Source organism: Phacochoerus africanus, chromosome 7 (assembly GCF_016906955.1).
Source record: "Phacochoerus africanus isolate WHEZ1 chromosome 7, ROS_Pafr_v1, whole genome shotgun sequence".
NCBI lineage: Eukaryota > Metazoa > Chordata > Mammalia > Artiodactyla > Suidae > Phacochoerus > Phacochoerus africanus.
Window position 1 is genome coordinate 26,687,544 of NC_062550.1, and position 14,393 is coordinate 26,701,936.

Sequence of the window (14,393 nt, forward strand, 5' to 3'; positions counted from 1 at the left end):
GAGGGGGTCTTTAGGAGGGTGGGGAGCTAATGGGGCTAGTCGTGCGGGGGATTCGCAGGGGCACAGGGAGGATGCTGGGGATGGAGATGCAGGCGCCGGCGGGGGAGAAAGGAGGGAAGCCGGAGGGGGTGGGAACCCACGGGTCTGGGGTCTGGTAGGGGAGGGGCGTGAGATCCGAGCGCAGAGTCCGGGGGCTCGCCGGGCTTGGCTCGGTCCGGATGCGCGCTGTGTCCGGGCGCTCCCCTCACAGTGAGGAGGAGGCGGCCCCCCGCCCCCCCACCCTATCTCCCCCCCACCTTCTCTCCAACAGCACGGTTGTCTGCGAAGGCGGTGCAAAATCCAGGACTGGATTTCCCTCCCAAATCCTGGGCTGGATTTCCTGGAACTTGGACTCACCTACTCCAACACACCAGCCCCCTCCCCTAGCACACCGCGGTTAGGGAGCGCTACTGTTAGGTGTGGCACTTAGGTACGAGAGTAAAAACTGGTCTGTGGCGAACAATCCTCGGCGAAAACGGAGCAAATTGAGTTCACTGACAATTCAGGGGAAGCTGACAGGGGAAAAGTAGGGAGCCCTGAAATCCCATTCCCAGGACCCCTCGTTTCCCCCAGGTACTTGCGCATTTTCCTTCCCCCATGACCCAACTCCCTCGCCCACCCCCACCCTCCACTCGCCGGTGCATTGACTGGGCCACGACTTGAGCCCTACTGTCCCAAAGTGAACTTGGAAAGTGCTTTCCCTGGGGATGGGGACAAATATAGAACTTAGGAGAGTGGGTGGAAGGAGAGGGGTGCCTCAAGATGGGAGAGATCTGTGGGGTCGAGGAGCCCAGGTCAAAAAGTGAGTCAAAAGGCTTCAGCTGGGGTGGAAGAAGGAGGAATATGTCTACAGACTGACACCACCCCCCATACCAAAATGCATCCTGTCTCCATAGCAACCGTAGCTTCAAGAGTGCCTCAGAAACAGCGGGGATAAGCAGAGAGGAGGATCCCTGTGTATGGTGGGTGGGGGGACCCACAAGGGGATTTGCCGTTAATGGAGGTACAACTTTCACACCTGGTTACCCACCCACGTGTGGGTATTTAGCCCCCCCCCGCCCATATAAAGACCCTCCTCAGTTGAGGCAGCCTCTTCTGGATTTCCATTCAATCTCCTGAGGTTTACAGGGTGGGGCTCTTTTAGAAGGTTAAAGAAGGGACAGACAGAGAGAACGAAAAAAAATGCCTGCTCTGTCCCCCCACCCACCCCTCTAGAGACCCTGGAATGGAAGGCTCACTCTCCTCCAGCTGAGGCAGAAGGTTGAAGGGGTTTGGCCGATGGGGAATGGAGTCTGACACTGACATCTGTGGGGCATGAGTAGGGGTCGCCTCTCCTCAGCCTTGGAGACCGCTCCCTGGGACTCGGAGAGTCTCAGCCTTCCCCTAATTTGGCGTCCCACCCTCCTGACGCAGCCGAGACTATAATAAGTGCTGTCGTGGGCGGCTCTTGGAGGCAGGAGCCAGAGGCATGCTCTGCCTGGTAGGGGGTGAGGGTTGGGGGGGGTGGTACCAGGATGCTGGGTGCCCTTTGTTCTCCCTGAGACTTGTACCCAAACCCTCTGTGGTCCTGTCCCAAGGTCTGCAACCCCCTCATCGGTCCCTCCCCCCGACCTCTCAAGGTTCAGGATGACACCATCCCCAAAACAGGAGACCCTTCAAGCAGCCTTTCCTGAAAGAGAGGGTGAAAATTCTGGCTTAATTTTCCTTCCTTCCTTTGGTGGCCTCAGTTTTCCTTTGTGTTCAATGGGAACAGAATCCTGACTCTTAGAGAAAGAGTAGAACAGATCACTTATGAAGAGTGGTCTTCTCAGAGAGTTCAGCCTTCACCCCTTCTCACTGTCTTCTCTCCAGAGCTAAGCTGAGTTCCTCTACATGGCCCCCACCCCGACTTTTTTTCCTACAGGGAAGGGCTTGGAGTTCCACTTCAGAGGCCCCATGGAGCCGCTTCCCCTAGGTCTGCCTTTCCAATGGTTTTGACTGTAGGGAACGTTATCAGCTGTAGTTCTTGACAAAGGGTGGAGGACAGGAGGTGAGAGGGGTACTAGCCAAAGAAAGGCAATGGAAAGCGGGTAACGCTGTTCCCTTAAGAACTCAAACCAAACTGTTCCTTCCACTGTTGCGCTCTCATGGCCTCTGCCATCAGATGGGTCTGCCAGGGGGTATCCTTGATGGGAAGAATAGCCTCTTGCCTCTCCCTCCCCCACAGCCCCCCAGGTCGGCAGCTAAGAACGGAGCAGCTGGAAGAGACCAGGATATGATGGAGGAGGTGTTTCTCTCAGACATCTCTCATGAGCAAAGTAGCTCGTTTTTATTGGCTCTTTGCAGCCTCAGAGGCAAATGAGATGAGAGCAGACTGGAGATGACCTCCAGTTCCACCCGTTCTTTAGTGGTAGGGCCTTGTTAGATAGAGAGAAGCTGTTCCTGTCAGGGCCCCACCACAGGACTGAAGGCCAGGGTTGGCAGGAGGATGTGGCGGATGGTGTTACCATGGCAGCACTTCCTCCCTGTGTTGTCATCACTTGCTCTAATGGCACTAAGGAGGTAGAGCGGAAGGTGTGGGGGGGCGGGGGGGGGGGAGATAGGAACAGGAGCATGGGGAGGAGAGGGGACTGAGAAAAGTCCTGGGGACTTCTCTGTACTTAGGCTGTGCAGAGCATGCTATGTGAGTGTTTGCGTGTGCCTGGGAGCCTGAGATTCTCTTCGTGGTGTATTTCAGTGTGGTGTGTGTGTGCACGCGCATGTACGCACACATGCACACACGCACACGTTCACGCGCGTGTTCTCTCTACAGCTGGAACAAGAGGTCACTGATCCTGCGTGGGTCCTGGGAATGATCACATTATCCAGTCCCAGAACCTCCTGTCCCAGACTGCTTCCTGCCCCAGACTCCCCAGGCAGGGTCCAAGCCTACCATGGGTCTATCACAGCCTGTCTTCCCAGAGCTCACCCACGTCTTCATTGCCAAGGTCAGCTCAGCAGTGATCTGTATTTTGATCCCCTGGGAGAAGGACTAAGTTGGGGAAAGTAAAAGAAGAACACCTCCCACGTCTTTTTCCATCTTTTCTAAATGTATTTCTTCCCCTCAGTCCCAGCTCCATCTTGGCGACTAGAAAGTAGCTGATTGGGAACTGATGTGTGACCCCCCCAAGCCCTTCTATGCCCCTTGCTGGTCCCCAGTACCCCCAAGTTGGGAGCGAACCCTTCTCTTACCTCGTATGCTGTCCAGTGAGGCCTGAATACTGTTCCGAAGTTCAAGGTCGCTCACCCTCTCTGTCAGCTTCCTGAGGCGGCTTAGAGCCTGCCTGGCTACCTCATGTCTTCTGACTTCTGCTCTCACTGCAGCTACAGCCAATTGCCTCTGGGTCTGCATGTTGCCCAGACCTGTCTTGTTGGGCTAACAGCAACCTCTGGCCCTGAAGCCCATGGCCCTGAAGCCCCTAAACCCCTGAAGGCCCCTTCTGCTGTTCCCCAGAACTCCCCGCCCCTGCCCGCCCTTCCGTCTGTCGACTTCACTTCCTGACTGGTGAGTTTCAAACCCACAGCCTGGGTCAGCACTACCTTCTGCACCTCCCACCCCCTCTAGCGTTGACCCATCACCTCTGCCAGCCAACCCCTGCTCAGTTCTCCAGCCAGGTGGCTGGAGAAACCTTAATAAGTATCCTAGGGCTTCCTGCGGGAGGTGGCTAATTAAGATGGGTGTTGGTGCTGGGAGAATGTGGCACACCAGGTCCCAGGTGCAATCCCAAACTCTTGGTGACCTCCAGGTTTGTGTTTAGTCTCAGACTCTCACAGGAATCTGTACACACTTGGACTGGCACCTTCATGCCCTGCATTCCAGCTTATAGTTGTCCTCCCCACCCACTCGTTACATCCAAAGAACTCTCATGCTTACATCTTGCAGTGTAACCTTCCTTAGTTGGCTACCCCACTGCAACCACCTCCTGCTTAAAAGGACCAAGTAGTTACAGGGAGAACAGGTTATGGAGGACAGTAACCTATAACCAGACAAAACCATCATGCTCCACGTTCAACTACTTTCATAATAATTAACTTTTCTATAACACTGAATAGTTTACAACACACTTTCACAGATGTATCATCATGACAGGCCTGAGGGGTAGGATTTTTATATCTATTCTAAAGGAAGAAAAAAAAAAGGAAGCTGAAGCTCAAAGAGGCCAGTAGAAGGTGAAACAAAGATATCTATCTGGGTCTTCTGATTATAATTCTGATACTCTTCTCACTATACCATCCAACTAAGATGCCCGCCAACCGGTTTTCCTTATCCCTAACAGCCTCGTCTTTGGCCTTGATTTAGGACCTGAAAGAGAGAAGAGTGGATGAGGAATGGAAGGACAGAATGAAGAGGCAGGAGGATCTGAGGGTGGAAAGAGTGGATTTTTTTTTTTCTTTCTTTCTAGGGCCGCACCTGCAGCATATGGCAGTTCCCAGTCTAGGGGTCTACACCACAGCCACACCAGATCCAAGCCACATCTATGACCCATGCCGCAGCTTGCGTCAACGCTGGATCCTTACCCACTGAGCAAGGCCAGAGACTGAACCCGCATCCTTCTCATCCTATATCAGGTTCTTAACACACTGAGCCACAATGGGAACTCCTGGAAATAATGGATAGTTTGATGTAATCACTTTGTTTCAGGACTCAAACCTTTCTGGCCCTGCCAAATGTCGCTTATCCTACATGCCTTTTTTTTTTTTTTTTGTCTTTTGTCTTTTTGTCTTTCCCAGGGCTGCACCCACGGCACATGGAGGTTCCCAGGCTAGGGGTCCAATCGAAGCTACAGCTGCCGGCCTACACCACAGCCACAGCAATGCAGGATCTGAGCCGCGTCTGCAACCTACACCACAGCTCACGGCAATGCCAGATCCTTAACCCACTGAGCGAGGCCAGGGATCGAACCTGCAACCTCATGGTTCCTAGTCGGATTCGTTAACCACTGAGCCATGACGGGAACTCCTCTGCATGTGTTATTGATATTAATTTGTAAAGGGTAGGGAGGTTTAATATGTGAATTTATAATTGGAGATAAGAGAGTTGAGATTACCCACTGGGACCTGTAAAATAACTTGAACAATAATAACTAACAACAAGTGTTTACTATGTGCCAGGCTCTGCTCTAAGCATTCTGTATATACTAACTCATTCAGTTTCACAACCGAACAGGTGGATGTATTGTTATTTATCTCCATTTCACAGATGAGGAAACAGGCACAGGGAGTTTAACTGGCTAAAGGTTACACAGGTAGTAAGTGGCAAAGCTGGGACCCATGTAAAGTGACTCTAGCATTTAGATGATGCCACTTATGCAGTCATAGACTTCTCCTAAAATGTAAATCATTCACTGGGGTTGAAGGGAGGTTTTTCACTTGTGTCCTACTCTGCCTCCTTCTCTTGGGGGAAGGAAGAACTATATCTTCTCATCCCCAGGAAGAGAGCAGTGTGTCAAAGCACTTATTCAGTAATAAACAGATACTAATCAACCGCTATGCCCGCCTCCAGAGTGAAAATGTGGAAACTCCTTCTTACCCTCATACTTATTCATATTTCAAACTTCTCCCTTTGTCACTTTTTTACAAGCCCAAGCTTCAGGCATGTGCTCTGAAGACGCCCGCACACTCTTGTTTGTACCTGTAGCTTTGTAACCTACAGCAAGGCGCCAGTCCCAAGCTGGTGTTTTTCATATTCAACTTCTAGCATTTTCACACCGTTAGGAGGGCATATATAACAGATTACGTGTACTAGTGGACACACTTACAAACATATTGCTGTGCCCAACCGCGGACTCAGTGGCCAGGCTAAACAGGTCAATAGTTTGCTTCTCTGGGTGTTCCCGACTGTGACGCAATAGCAGCAAACGAGGGCATCATCATGAGGTCACTGCGGGGCGAGGAGAAAGGGGCGGGGAGGGCTCTCGCTTGAGGGGAGGAGCCCTTTCACCCGGACCTCGAAGCGGCACATTTCCTCGCTACACCGGAGTTTCACCAGGAGCCTCCTCCCTCGGATTAGCTCTCTTCCAGTTGCCGCCACAGAAAGCTCCGTTTTCAATCCGGGGTTTTGAAGTTTACACTCTGTTCCCTATGAGAATCTCTAGAAGCCCTGCCCCCAGTGTTAAATTTCATCCAATAAAGAACCTGAAGGAGGAGCTGGCAGGCGGGTCAGTGACGCAATGCAGATTGATTGGCATTCAAACCATCGAAATTCTGGATTAGCCCCGAGTTTAGCCAATGCAAAGGCAGGGGTGGGACGGTGCAAGCGCAAAGGATTAGGTTTGGCTAGACTCGATTTAAAGAGACAGAAGCTGTCGGAGTCCAAGAAGACGGTCCCCGGGACCCTCCCCCCAAGTCCTTGGGACCACTTGGGTCCCCAAAGCTGGGGAGATGGTCTGCGGAGGCTTTGCCTGCTCCAAGAATGCGCTGTGTGCGCTCAACGTGGTCTACATGGTGAGGTTTTGGAGGTGGGGGAAGCTTCGGGCGGAAAGGCGAGTGAGGAGAATCTCTAGGGGACTTCCGGTGGGGAGAGGGGTGTACTGGGGGTTCCGGGAAGATTCCTGGGAACTTCCGGCGAAGAGGGAATTCCTGGGGACTTCCGTGGGAAGAGAGGAGACTTCCGGTGATCAGAGGGTTTGTCTGGGGGTGGGGGTAATGAAGTGAAGGCTGTGGGCACAAAGGCCCAGCCCTTCTTCAGTTCCTCCCAAACAGAAGTGATGGATGAGCTAAATGCTCTGTTCTATATTAATAGACTCTCCTATCTCTACCACCTACCAACCCAGCCATTCTGACTTCCGATGGGAGGGGGGCAGAGTGTCAGGGAGGCTCCTGGCCCTGATAGTAGCACCTCCTCTCTCTCATTCCCACAACAGTTTTCCTTTGTGGTCCAACCCTTGCCCCTCTCCCCTAAAGCCTTTGGCTGTGGTGCACACTGGAACTATTTGAAATGCATCCTGCTCTGTTTCCCATAGCTGGTAGGCTTGTTGCTCATTGGAGTGGCTGCTTGGGCTAAAGGCCTGGGTCTGGTGTCCAGCATCCACATCATCGGAGGAGTCATAGCCGTGGGAGTCTTCCTTCTTCTCATCGCGGTGGCTGGACTGGTGGGTGCTGTCAACCACCATCAAGTACTGCTATTCTTTGTATCCTGACCTGAAGTGATGGGGCCCCTGGAGCTCTTGGGAGGGCTGAATCAGCTAGGAAAAAGTTAAAAGGGTCGAGCCCCCTCCATACCATACTCTATAAAGCTGATTAACTGTATTGTTTTCAACTGACTTGGTTGTGTAAATTCTATGAATAGGTAAGCTCAGGTAGAACATCAAGGAATCTGTTGGGACTTTTTTCCCCTTAACTCGTCCTCTCAGTACATGATCATCCTTGGCTTGGTCTTCGTCTTCCAGTTTGGAATCTCTTGCTCATGTCTGGCTATTAACATAAGCAAACAGGTAAGGTGGCACCCTTTCAGGCACTTACTCCCCCCCGCACTAACGCCTTACTCAGTCGGGCAAACAAAAACTATTACTAGGCCCACTACCTTCAGACCCTTGAGCCATATCCTTCCTCTGGGATGTCTGGCTAATTGTCCGTGAGGATGATCCAGGAGAAAGTGGGTAGTTATCCCTATGTGCACCTTTACTTCTGAAGGAAAACTCCCTCTACTCGAACAGGGAAACTGAGGCACTTGAACTGGGATCAGGATGTAAGGAGACTCTTAATTAAGGTTAGCAAGAGGAATAATTTCTTTCTGCCTGATATATCCTCCAGACAGATATCATCAATGCTTCTTGGCGGGTCATGAGCAACAAGACTCGGAATGAACTGGAAAGAAGTTTTGATTGCTGTGGCTTGTTCAACCTCACAACCCTGGATCAACAAGATTATGCTTTCTGCACTGCAGTGAGTTGGTGCAGAAAAAGTGGGGGGAGAGGGTAGGAAAACTGGGTTAAGGACAGTGCCATATTGGCAGATTTGAGTTTGTGACTGGCAGCTCAGTTTTATTGGGGGCTGTGTGCTGGTAGGAGTGGGGGTGGATACAGAGGCCAAGGAATCATCCACGTGGGATTCCAGTCTGTAGGATGCTGATCAGGAAGTGGGAATATAATTTCTAGGGCCATTCATCACTAGGTATTGGACTAGAACAGCATAGCAACTCTGCATTCTCCTAACTCCCATAATGTTTATCCTCAGATCTGCAAGAGCCGGAGCCCCTCATGTCAGATGTGTGGAGAGAAGTTTCTTAGGCATTCAGATGAAGCCCTGAAAATCTTGGGAGGTGTTGGACTCTTCTTTAGCTTTACAGAGGTAACGTTCTCCAGTTGCCTAATGTCCTTTCTCTACATCTGTTAGGTCTTAGTCCTAGAGATTCAAAATTGTTGCTCACCTCTTCCCCTCTGCTTCTACAGATCCTTGGTGTTTGGCTAGCAATGAGATTTCGGAATCAGAAGGACCCTCGAGCCAACCCTAGTGCCTTTCTATGAGATGCTGAATCCTTCTGACTTTTCTCCTGCTGTTTGCTCTCCCTAAGCCTTTTTTTTCCCCTCCCTTAGGGAAAACCTGGGGTTTACAGCCCTTTTTGTTTGAGGAAAAAGGAAGGGTCTTTTGCCATGTTCTCTAAACGACTGAATAGCTAGGCTTTATGCCTTGACATGTTTTGTTGGGAACAAGATTATAAAGAATAAAAAAACCTTCCTTCCTCTCTCCCTAAGTGGATATGGAAAGCTCCTGAAAGTGCATGAGATGGGATAGAGGTCGGAGGAACTCCTGGCTCTGTTTCCCCTCTTCTCCCTTCCATGTGCTGGACTGCCTCAACACATCCTGGCTCCAAGGGTAAATCAGGGACAAAGCCAGGGAGAAAACCACCAAGAACTCTTGTAATAAGCTGGACCCAGTTTGAAGAAGTTCAGTAAATATAAAAATAAAAGCCATTTAAACTCTATATTCAAAAAAGCAACATAAGTGCCTTTTCTTCTTTTGCCAATTAAGGAGCTCCACTGACTCTATAGACTCTATGATTCTGTGGGGAAGTGCCATCTTCCAAATGTTTTTTTTTTTTTTTTCTTCAAATCCCTAAATGGTAAAGCTAATCAGAGGAAAAAACATTCCCAGAAAAAAGACCGTATTTCTTTGTTTTGTTTCTCCTGTATAAAAAAGGATTCTAGTATCAAGGTACAGGGAAGGGGAGAGCAAGGAACATACCCCTTGGTGTAAGGAAATGGGGGGGGGTAAGTCTCAAAAGGAGGGGAGGGAGGGGAATGTCATTAAGGCAGCAAAATATTCTCTGTAAAAAGACAGAGGCAGTCGTCTCCACACCCCAGAGATGAAGGCAGAGATCGACTTCTCGGCAAGGGACTCTCAAGTGTTCAAAGGAAGGGAAGTGTTGGCTTCTCTTCTCTTGGTTCTGTTGCAACCATTCCATTGCTCACTCTGGGTTACCTTCTGCCTTATGTAGATAAGAGTGCTGCAGGGCTCGGAAGGCAGAGATTCGCTTGTGTGGGTTAAAAGTCAGCATCTCCTAAGAAGGGAGGCAAAGGTCAGAAAACTGTGAAGAAAATAAAATAGACTTCTATTCACCCTTAACAATACCTAGAATGGGCTCTTTTCTATCTCTCTTTGTGGACTGCCATTCAAAGCAGCAAGAGAAAACTAGCCCATCCACTAATGAGTCTCAGTGATCACAATGTGTTTGGGTCCCTTTATACTGCTGTTTTTTCACCCCAATCTCACCCTGTGCCCATACCCAAGCCCAGTACCAGTAGCAGCTGTGCTCCAGACTCCTCCATCTCAGGTACCACCGACTGCACTGGGCGGGGCCCTCTGGGGGAAAAGGCTCCTCGGGGTAGAGACACATCTCGGGGCCAGTCATCCTCTGGGGGCAGCCCAATCAGGCTATGGGAAACAGGAGAACTCTGGTCAGGAGGGCCCGTCTCTAGCCCCCATCCCCAGGGGCAGAGCCAGTTTCCAACCAGGGCTCAGCAGAAAGAGAAGGACTAAGAATGGAAAACTCTTTTCCCTTCCCAATCACTTACTCAAAGATTTTGCCTAACTGGTCAGCTTCAGAGTTTCCACAGAAGAGAGGCCTGAGGTGAGAAAAGACATAAGACAGCAGTCATTTTCAAACATATGGTGGAAGAATGATTACAGCTTAGTAGCTCAGAACATCGGGTATGTAGAATAAAGAGCTATGGAATTCCTAATTCCAGGATACTTCAGAGCTTCTGGTTATAGACCAGATGGTCAGGAGTACTCAAGTAGAAGAGTGGCCATGACATGGATGTGGTTTATGAATAAGAGATTTGGGGAATTCAAGATGTTATGGGTTATTTGGGCCCCATACTTTCGACGAAACATCTCTGCGAAGATACAGCCAACGCTCCACATGTCCACAGGTGTTGCATACGTAGACTGCAAAAGAACTTCTGGAGCACGGTACCAGAGTGTAACCACCTAATAGGAATAAGAAGGGTCGATGAGGGCCCTGCCCCTTACCATGAAGCACAACTGCTTCACTGAAGTCAAGCACGTAAAAAACACGTGACTTCCCAACTGCTACGAGCAAGCATTCTCCTCCCACTAACCAGAAGCCATTTTGGCTACCATCTTTCTACTGACCACAGGTGTAAGTGCCATCTGGTAGCTGTAGATTCTGGCCAGGCCAAAGTCAGCCAGCTTGACTGTCCCACCACTTGTAACCAGAATGTTCTCTGGCTTCAGGTCTCGATGAACGATGCAGTTGGCATGAAGGAAATCTAGGCCTCTTAGAAACTGACGCATCAGATCCTGGTTTAGAAGGGGGAGGTACAGAGAAACTGGAAACTAGGTATCATACTGGAAGCCACAACAGATGCTACTACAAAGATCCCAGTTTACTTCTCAGTATATGCCCATCCTACTCACCTTGATGGTCTCCACCGGCAAGCCTGGTGGGGGTGCCTTGTCCAGATATGTCCTTAGATCTTGGTCCACATGCTCAAACACCAGGGTCACTTTGGTCTCTCGATCAGTTCGGGCAGTGGCACAGACATCCATCAGCCTGGCCAGAACAAACGGTCACTCAGTGATCAATTATCTTTGACCTAACATGGCTTCCCCTATTCCTTCAGGGTCCCCACTTCTTTCAACCACCCCTCCCCACCTACAGGTTGTCTATTCCTTTTTACTACCCACTCCCAACCCTCCACCTTCTTCTCACCGGACAACATTGGGATGCTCGAAAGCCTCCAGCCGGCGCAGTAAGGCCACTTCACGAACCGTGCTGATGGGCAGGGCCCCCTCCAGCACCTCCTCCATTGGGGACTCTTACGCTCTTGAGGGCCACAAAGTGGCCACTGTGGGGATCCCGCGCTTTGTACACGGTCCCATAGGCACCAACACCAATCTCCGCCACTGGTTCATACCGGGAGGTAGCCATTCTCAGACCAGATGAGACCCTACAATCACAGAGGCTCCTGCCACCAAATTCCCTTCCAGAGTTCAAATAGTTATGAGCCTGCGGCAACAAAGTGTCTCGCACAAAACATATCCCAAAGACAACAAGAGCAGCATCCCGTCCCTTCCCCAAATTTCCATAAGGCCGACCCCCCTAGGTAACACAATGATTAACCAAAAGCCCTCCAGCCACGTGAGGCCCTAGAATTAAAAAATTCCTTCTCTTTTGGGACTATCAAGCCCTGTACAAGGGAAATCCCACACGACACACCCCCTGCATTGAAGACCCTTCACCTAGTCCTTTAAATTACACCTCCCTATGACCACAAAGGAACATACTACACCCTGCACCACTTCCCGCCCTCGAGCGACCCTTCCAGACCAGCCCGCGTAGGAAGCCGGGGAGGACTAGAATGGTCCCTATTCCTGGAAGGGGGCTACACTTACCTCGCCCCGTGTCAGGAGCTGCGGGGGCGGCCCGTTATCGGGGCCCCGGAGCCGGTTCTTGCAGCGCCATGCACTCGAGCTCTGTCTGGGGCAGCTGGACTCTACGGGCCCGACCATAGACATAGGCCGCAGGCTAGAGCGGCCCCCTTTGCCCCCACCCTCACCATGTGACCAGCTGCCAAAGAGGCGCGCGGAAACTGGCAGGGCGGGGCGAATGTGCCGGACGTTCTGAACACGTGACCAGAGTACGCGTGCGCAGAAAGGCAGCTTGGAGCCTATTTGACTGGGAAGGGGGCGGGGAAGGGAAAGGGGCGGAGGGGCGATGGCAGCCACGTGATCTGTTGCTATCACACGTGACCGCTTGACTGCTTGGAGGAGCAGAGGTGTGGTTACGCTGCAGGGCACGTGACTGGCTGCCGTAACTCTGGCGAGGGGGGGGCGGGAGCCTAGAGAGGGTGGAGTCCAATACGGTGCCATGGCAACCTGGGCCACCCAGATCCCAATTCCCCATTGCAGGCCGAGCCCGAGCGCCAACTCCAGTGTCACTATGCGTCTGTCACTCTATATGCAGAGTGGGGGGCCTGGGGACGTGAGGAGGTGCTGTCGCCTTTATGTACCACCGCCATCGGAAAACATATTCTCATTTGTGTCTTTGTTTCATTCACTCATTCAACAAATTTTTACCGAGCGCTTACTTCCTGTGTAAATGTAGGGTTTTTGCTACGTGAGTTTTTTTGGTGTCTCAGGCACTAGCCCTTTAAGGTAGTGAAAAGGCTATATGTAAAGATATAGCCGGCAGCGTGACCATATAAAATAGAGAGGACACAATACCCGTTTTAGGGCAAAACTAGCATTAAAGGACTGATGGAAGGCAGATTAATACAGTAATCCAACAGGAAGCGTGGCAAGGTAGTGTGCCTTCACCTCTTCAGAACTTCCATTTCTCCCTGGGAGTGTTAAAGCAGAATCTAGATACCTCCTGGCAGAGAGGTTATTAATGAGCTGGAAACAGGAATACTTGACCTTTAAGGTTCTTTTCCAGAGTTCCTGCTGCGGTGCAGCGGGGTGAGATCCGTTGAGTTAGTTGTCTCTGTGGTGGCACAGGTTCAACCCTACCAGGCGCAGGGGGTTAGCGATCCCACGTTGATACATCTGCAGCTCGGATTCAGTTCCTGGCCGGGAACTTCCATATGCCACAGGTGGAGCCAAAAAAAAAAAAGTTTCTTTTCTGCACTAAGCGGCTGTGTGTGTGTGTGTGTGTGCGCGTGCGCACGCTATTATATACATCATATACAGGTGGATATAGGAATGAGTATGTGCAAGGAAGTTACCACCACATTGCATAAAAATGACTGTGCCCTTGTCCAAACCTTCTAACTTTTTATATGGGGCCATTGAGTGGCCTTCTCTTCCGCCAGTGCAAGCTTCCTTAGCCTTTGTCCCTCCACAGAACAAATGTTCCCCAAATAGTCTCTGCTCACAGACATCTAGGTAGGCAATAGGCAGGTTTCTCTGGCTTCCCTTGTCTTACTGGCTCCAACTTCTTTATCTCCCAACCCTTTGGGGGAATGGGGATAAGGAAACGTAAGGATCAGTGTCTCATTAATGATAAGCTGTCTAATATCTGAAACCATTCTATTAGTCTATTTGCTCTCCTTGCACCCTAACTTCTGTTCTCCTTAACCATCTGGCTGAGGATGTCAAGCTTGAGATGAACATAAATTGTGTTGCATTCTTTTTTTGTCTTTTTTTTTTTTAGGGCCACACCTGTGGCATATGGAGGTTCCCAGGCTAGGGTTCGAATCAGAGCTGTAGCTGCCAGCCTACACCACAGCCACAGCAATGCTGGATCCTTAACCCACTGAGCGGGGCCAGGGATCTAACCTGAGTCCTCATGGATACTAGTCAGGTTCATTAACCACGGAGCCATGGCTGGAACTCCATGTTGCATTCTGATAGTTCTAGCTCTGGGCCCTTGCTGGCAAGGGCAGCTGGGATACTAGTAAGAAATATCTCAAGGTCTAAACTGGCTAAATTGCTTGTGAGGACATTGCTCCATTGGCTGTTTTGCTAGGAACGTTCCTGAAGTCTGTCTCTGAGTGTGCCGAACTCCCTTCCCATACCAGCAGGGTTCATTTTAGCCTCACCTTCCAATGAAGCCCCCCTACAACTCATTGTCTTTAAAATAGAACTCATTCTCTGGGAGTTCCCTGTTGTGGCTCAGTGGTCACGATCCTGACTAGCAACCACAAGGATGCAGATTCTATCCCTGGCCTCCCTCAGTGGGTTAAGGATCTGGCGTTGCGGCAATCTATGATATAAGTCGAAGACACTTCGTAGGCTGGCAGCTTTAGCTCTGATTAGACCCCCTAGCCTGGGAACTTCCATGTGCTGCAAGTACAGCCCTAAACAACAACAACAAAACAGATAGAAGTCATTCTCTATGTTGGCTTGGGTTCCAGCCCCTTTTTCGTCTT

At 50.6% G+C, this 14,393-nt stretch overlaps 2 protein-coding genes across 2 annotated transcripts; one reads left to right on the plus strand and one right to left on the minus strand.

Annotated features, from left to right (window-relative positions):
• Positions 1–6,170: 6,170 nt before the first annotated feature.
• Positions 6,171–8,980, plus strand: TSPAN31 (tetraspanin 31). The gene is made up of 6 exons (XM_047787063.1): positions 6,171–6,501; positions 7,020–7,187; positions 7,410–7,490; positions 7,810–7,941; positions 8,233–8,346; positions 8,448–8,980. The coding sequence occupies exons 1-6, from the start codon at positions 6,439–6,441 to the stop codon at positions 8,520–8,522; spliced, it is 633 nt and encodes a 210-aa protein (XP_047643019.1). The 5' UTR covers positions 6,171–6,438; the 3' UTR covers positions 8,523–8,980.
• Positions 8,981–9,143: 163 nt separating this feature from the next.
• On the minus strand, positions 9,144–12,128 carry CDK4 (cyclin dependent kinase 4). The gene is given in 9 exon segments (XM_047787062.1): positions 9,144–9,556; positions 9,795–9,930; positions 10,071–10,121; positions 10,379–10,488; positions 10,654–10,821; positions 10,939–11,074; positions 11,234–11,316; positions 11,318–11,471; positions 11,917–12,128. Coding segments are annotated over 8 exon segments (912 nt in total). The 5' UTR covers positions 11,453–11,471; positions 11,917–12,128; the 3' UTR covers positions 9,144–9,463.
• Between the last annotated feature and the right edge of the window lie 2,265 nt (positions 12,129–14,393).

Coding starts and splice junctions, on each gene's coding strand:
- TSPAN31 (XM_047787063.1), top strand. CDS start 6,439: ATGGTCTGCGGAGGCTTTGCCTGCTCCAAGAATGCGCTGTGTGCGCTC. Junction 6,502..7,019: donor CGCTCAACGTGGTCTACATG/GTGAGGTTTTGG, acceptor TGTTTCCCATAG/CTGGTAGGCTTGTTGCTCAT. Junction 8,347..8,447: donor TCTTCTTTAGCTTTACAGAG/GTAACGTTCTCC, acceptor CTGCTTCTACAG/ATCCTTGGTGTTTGGCTAGC.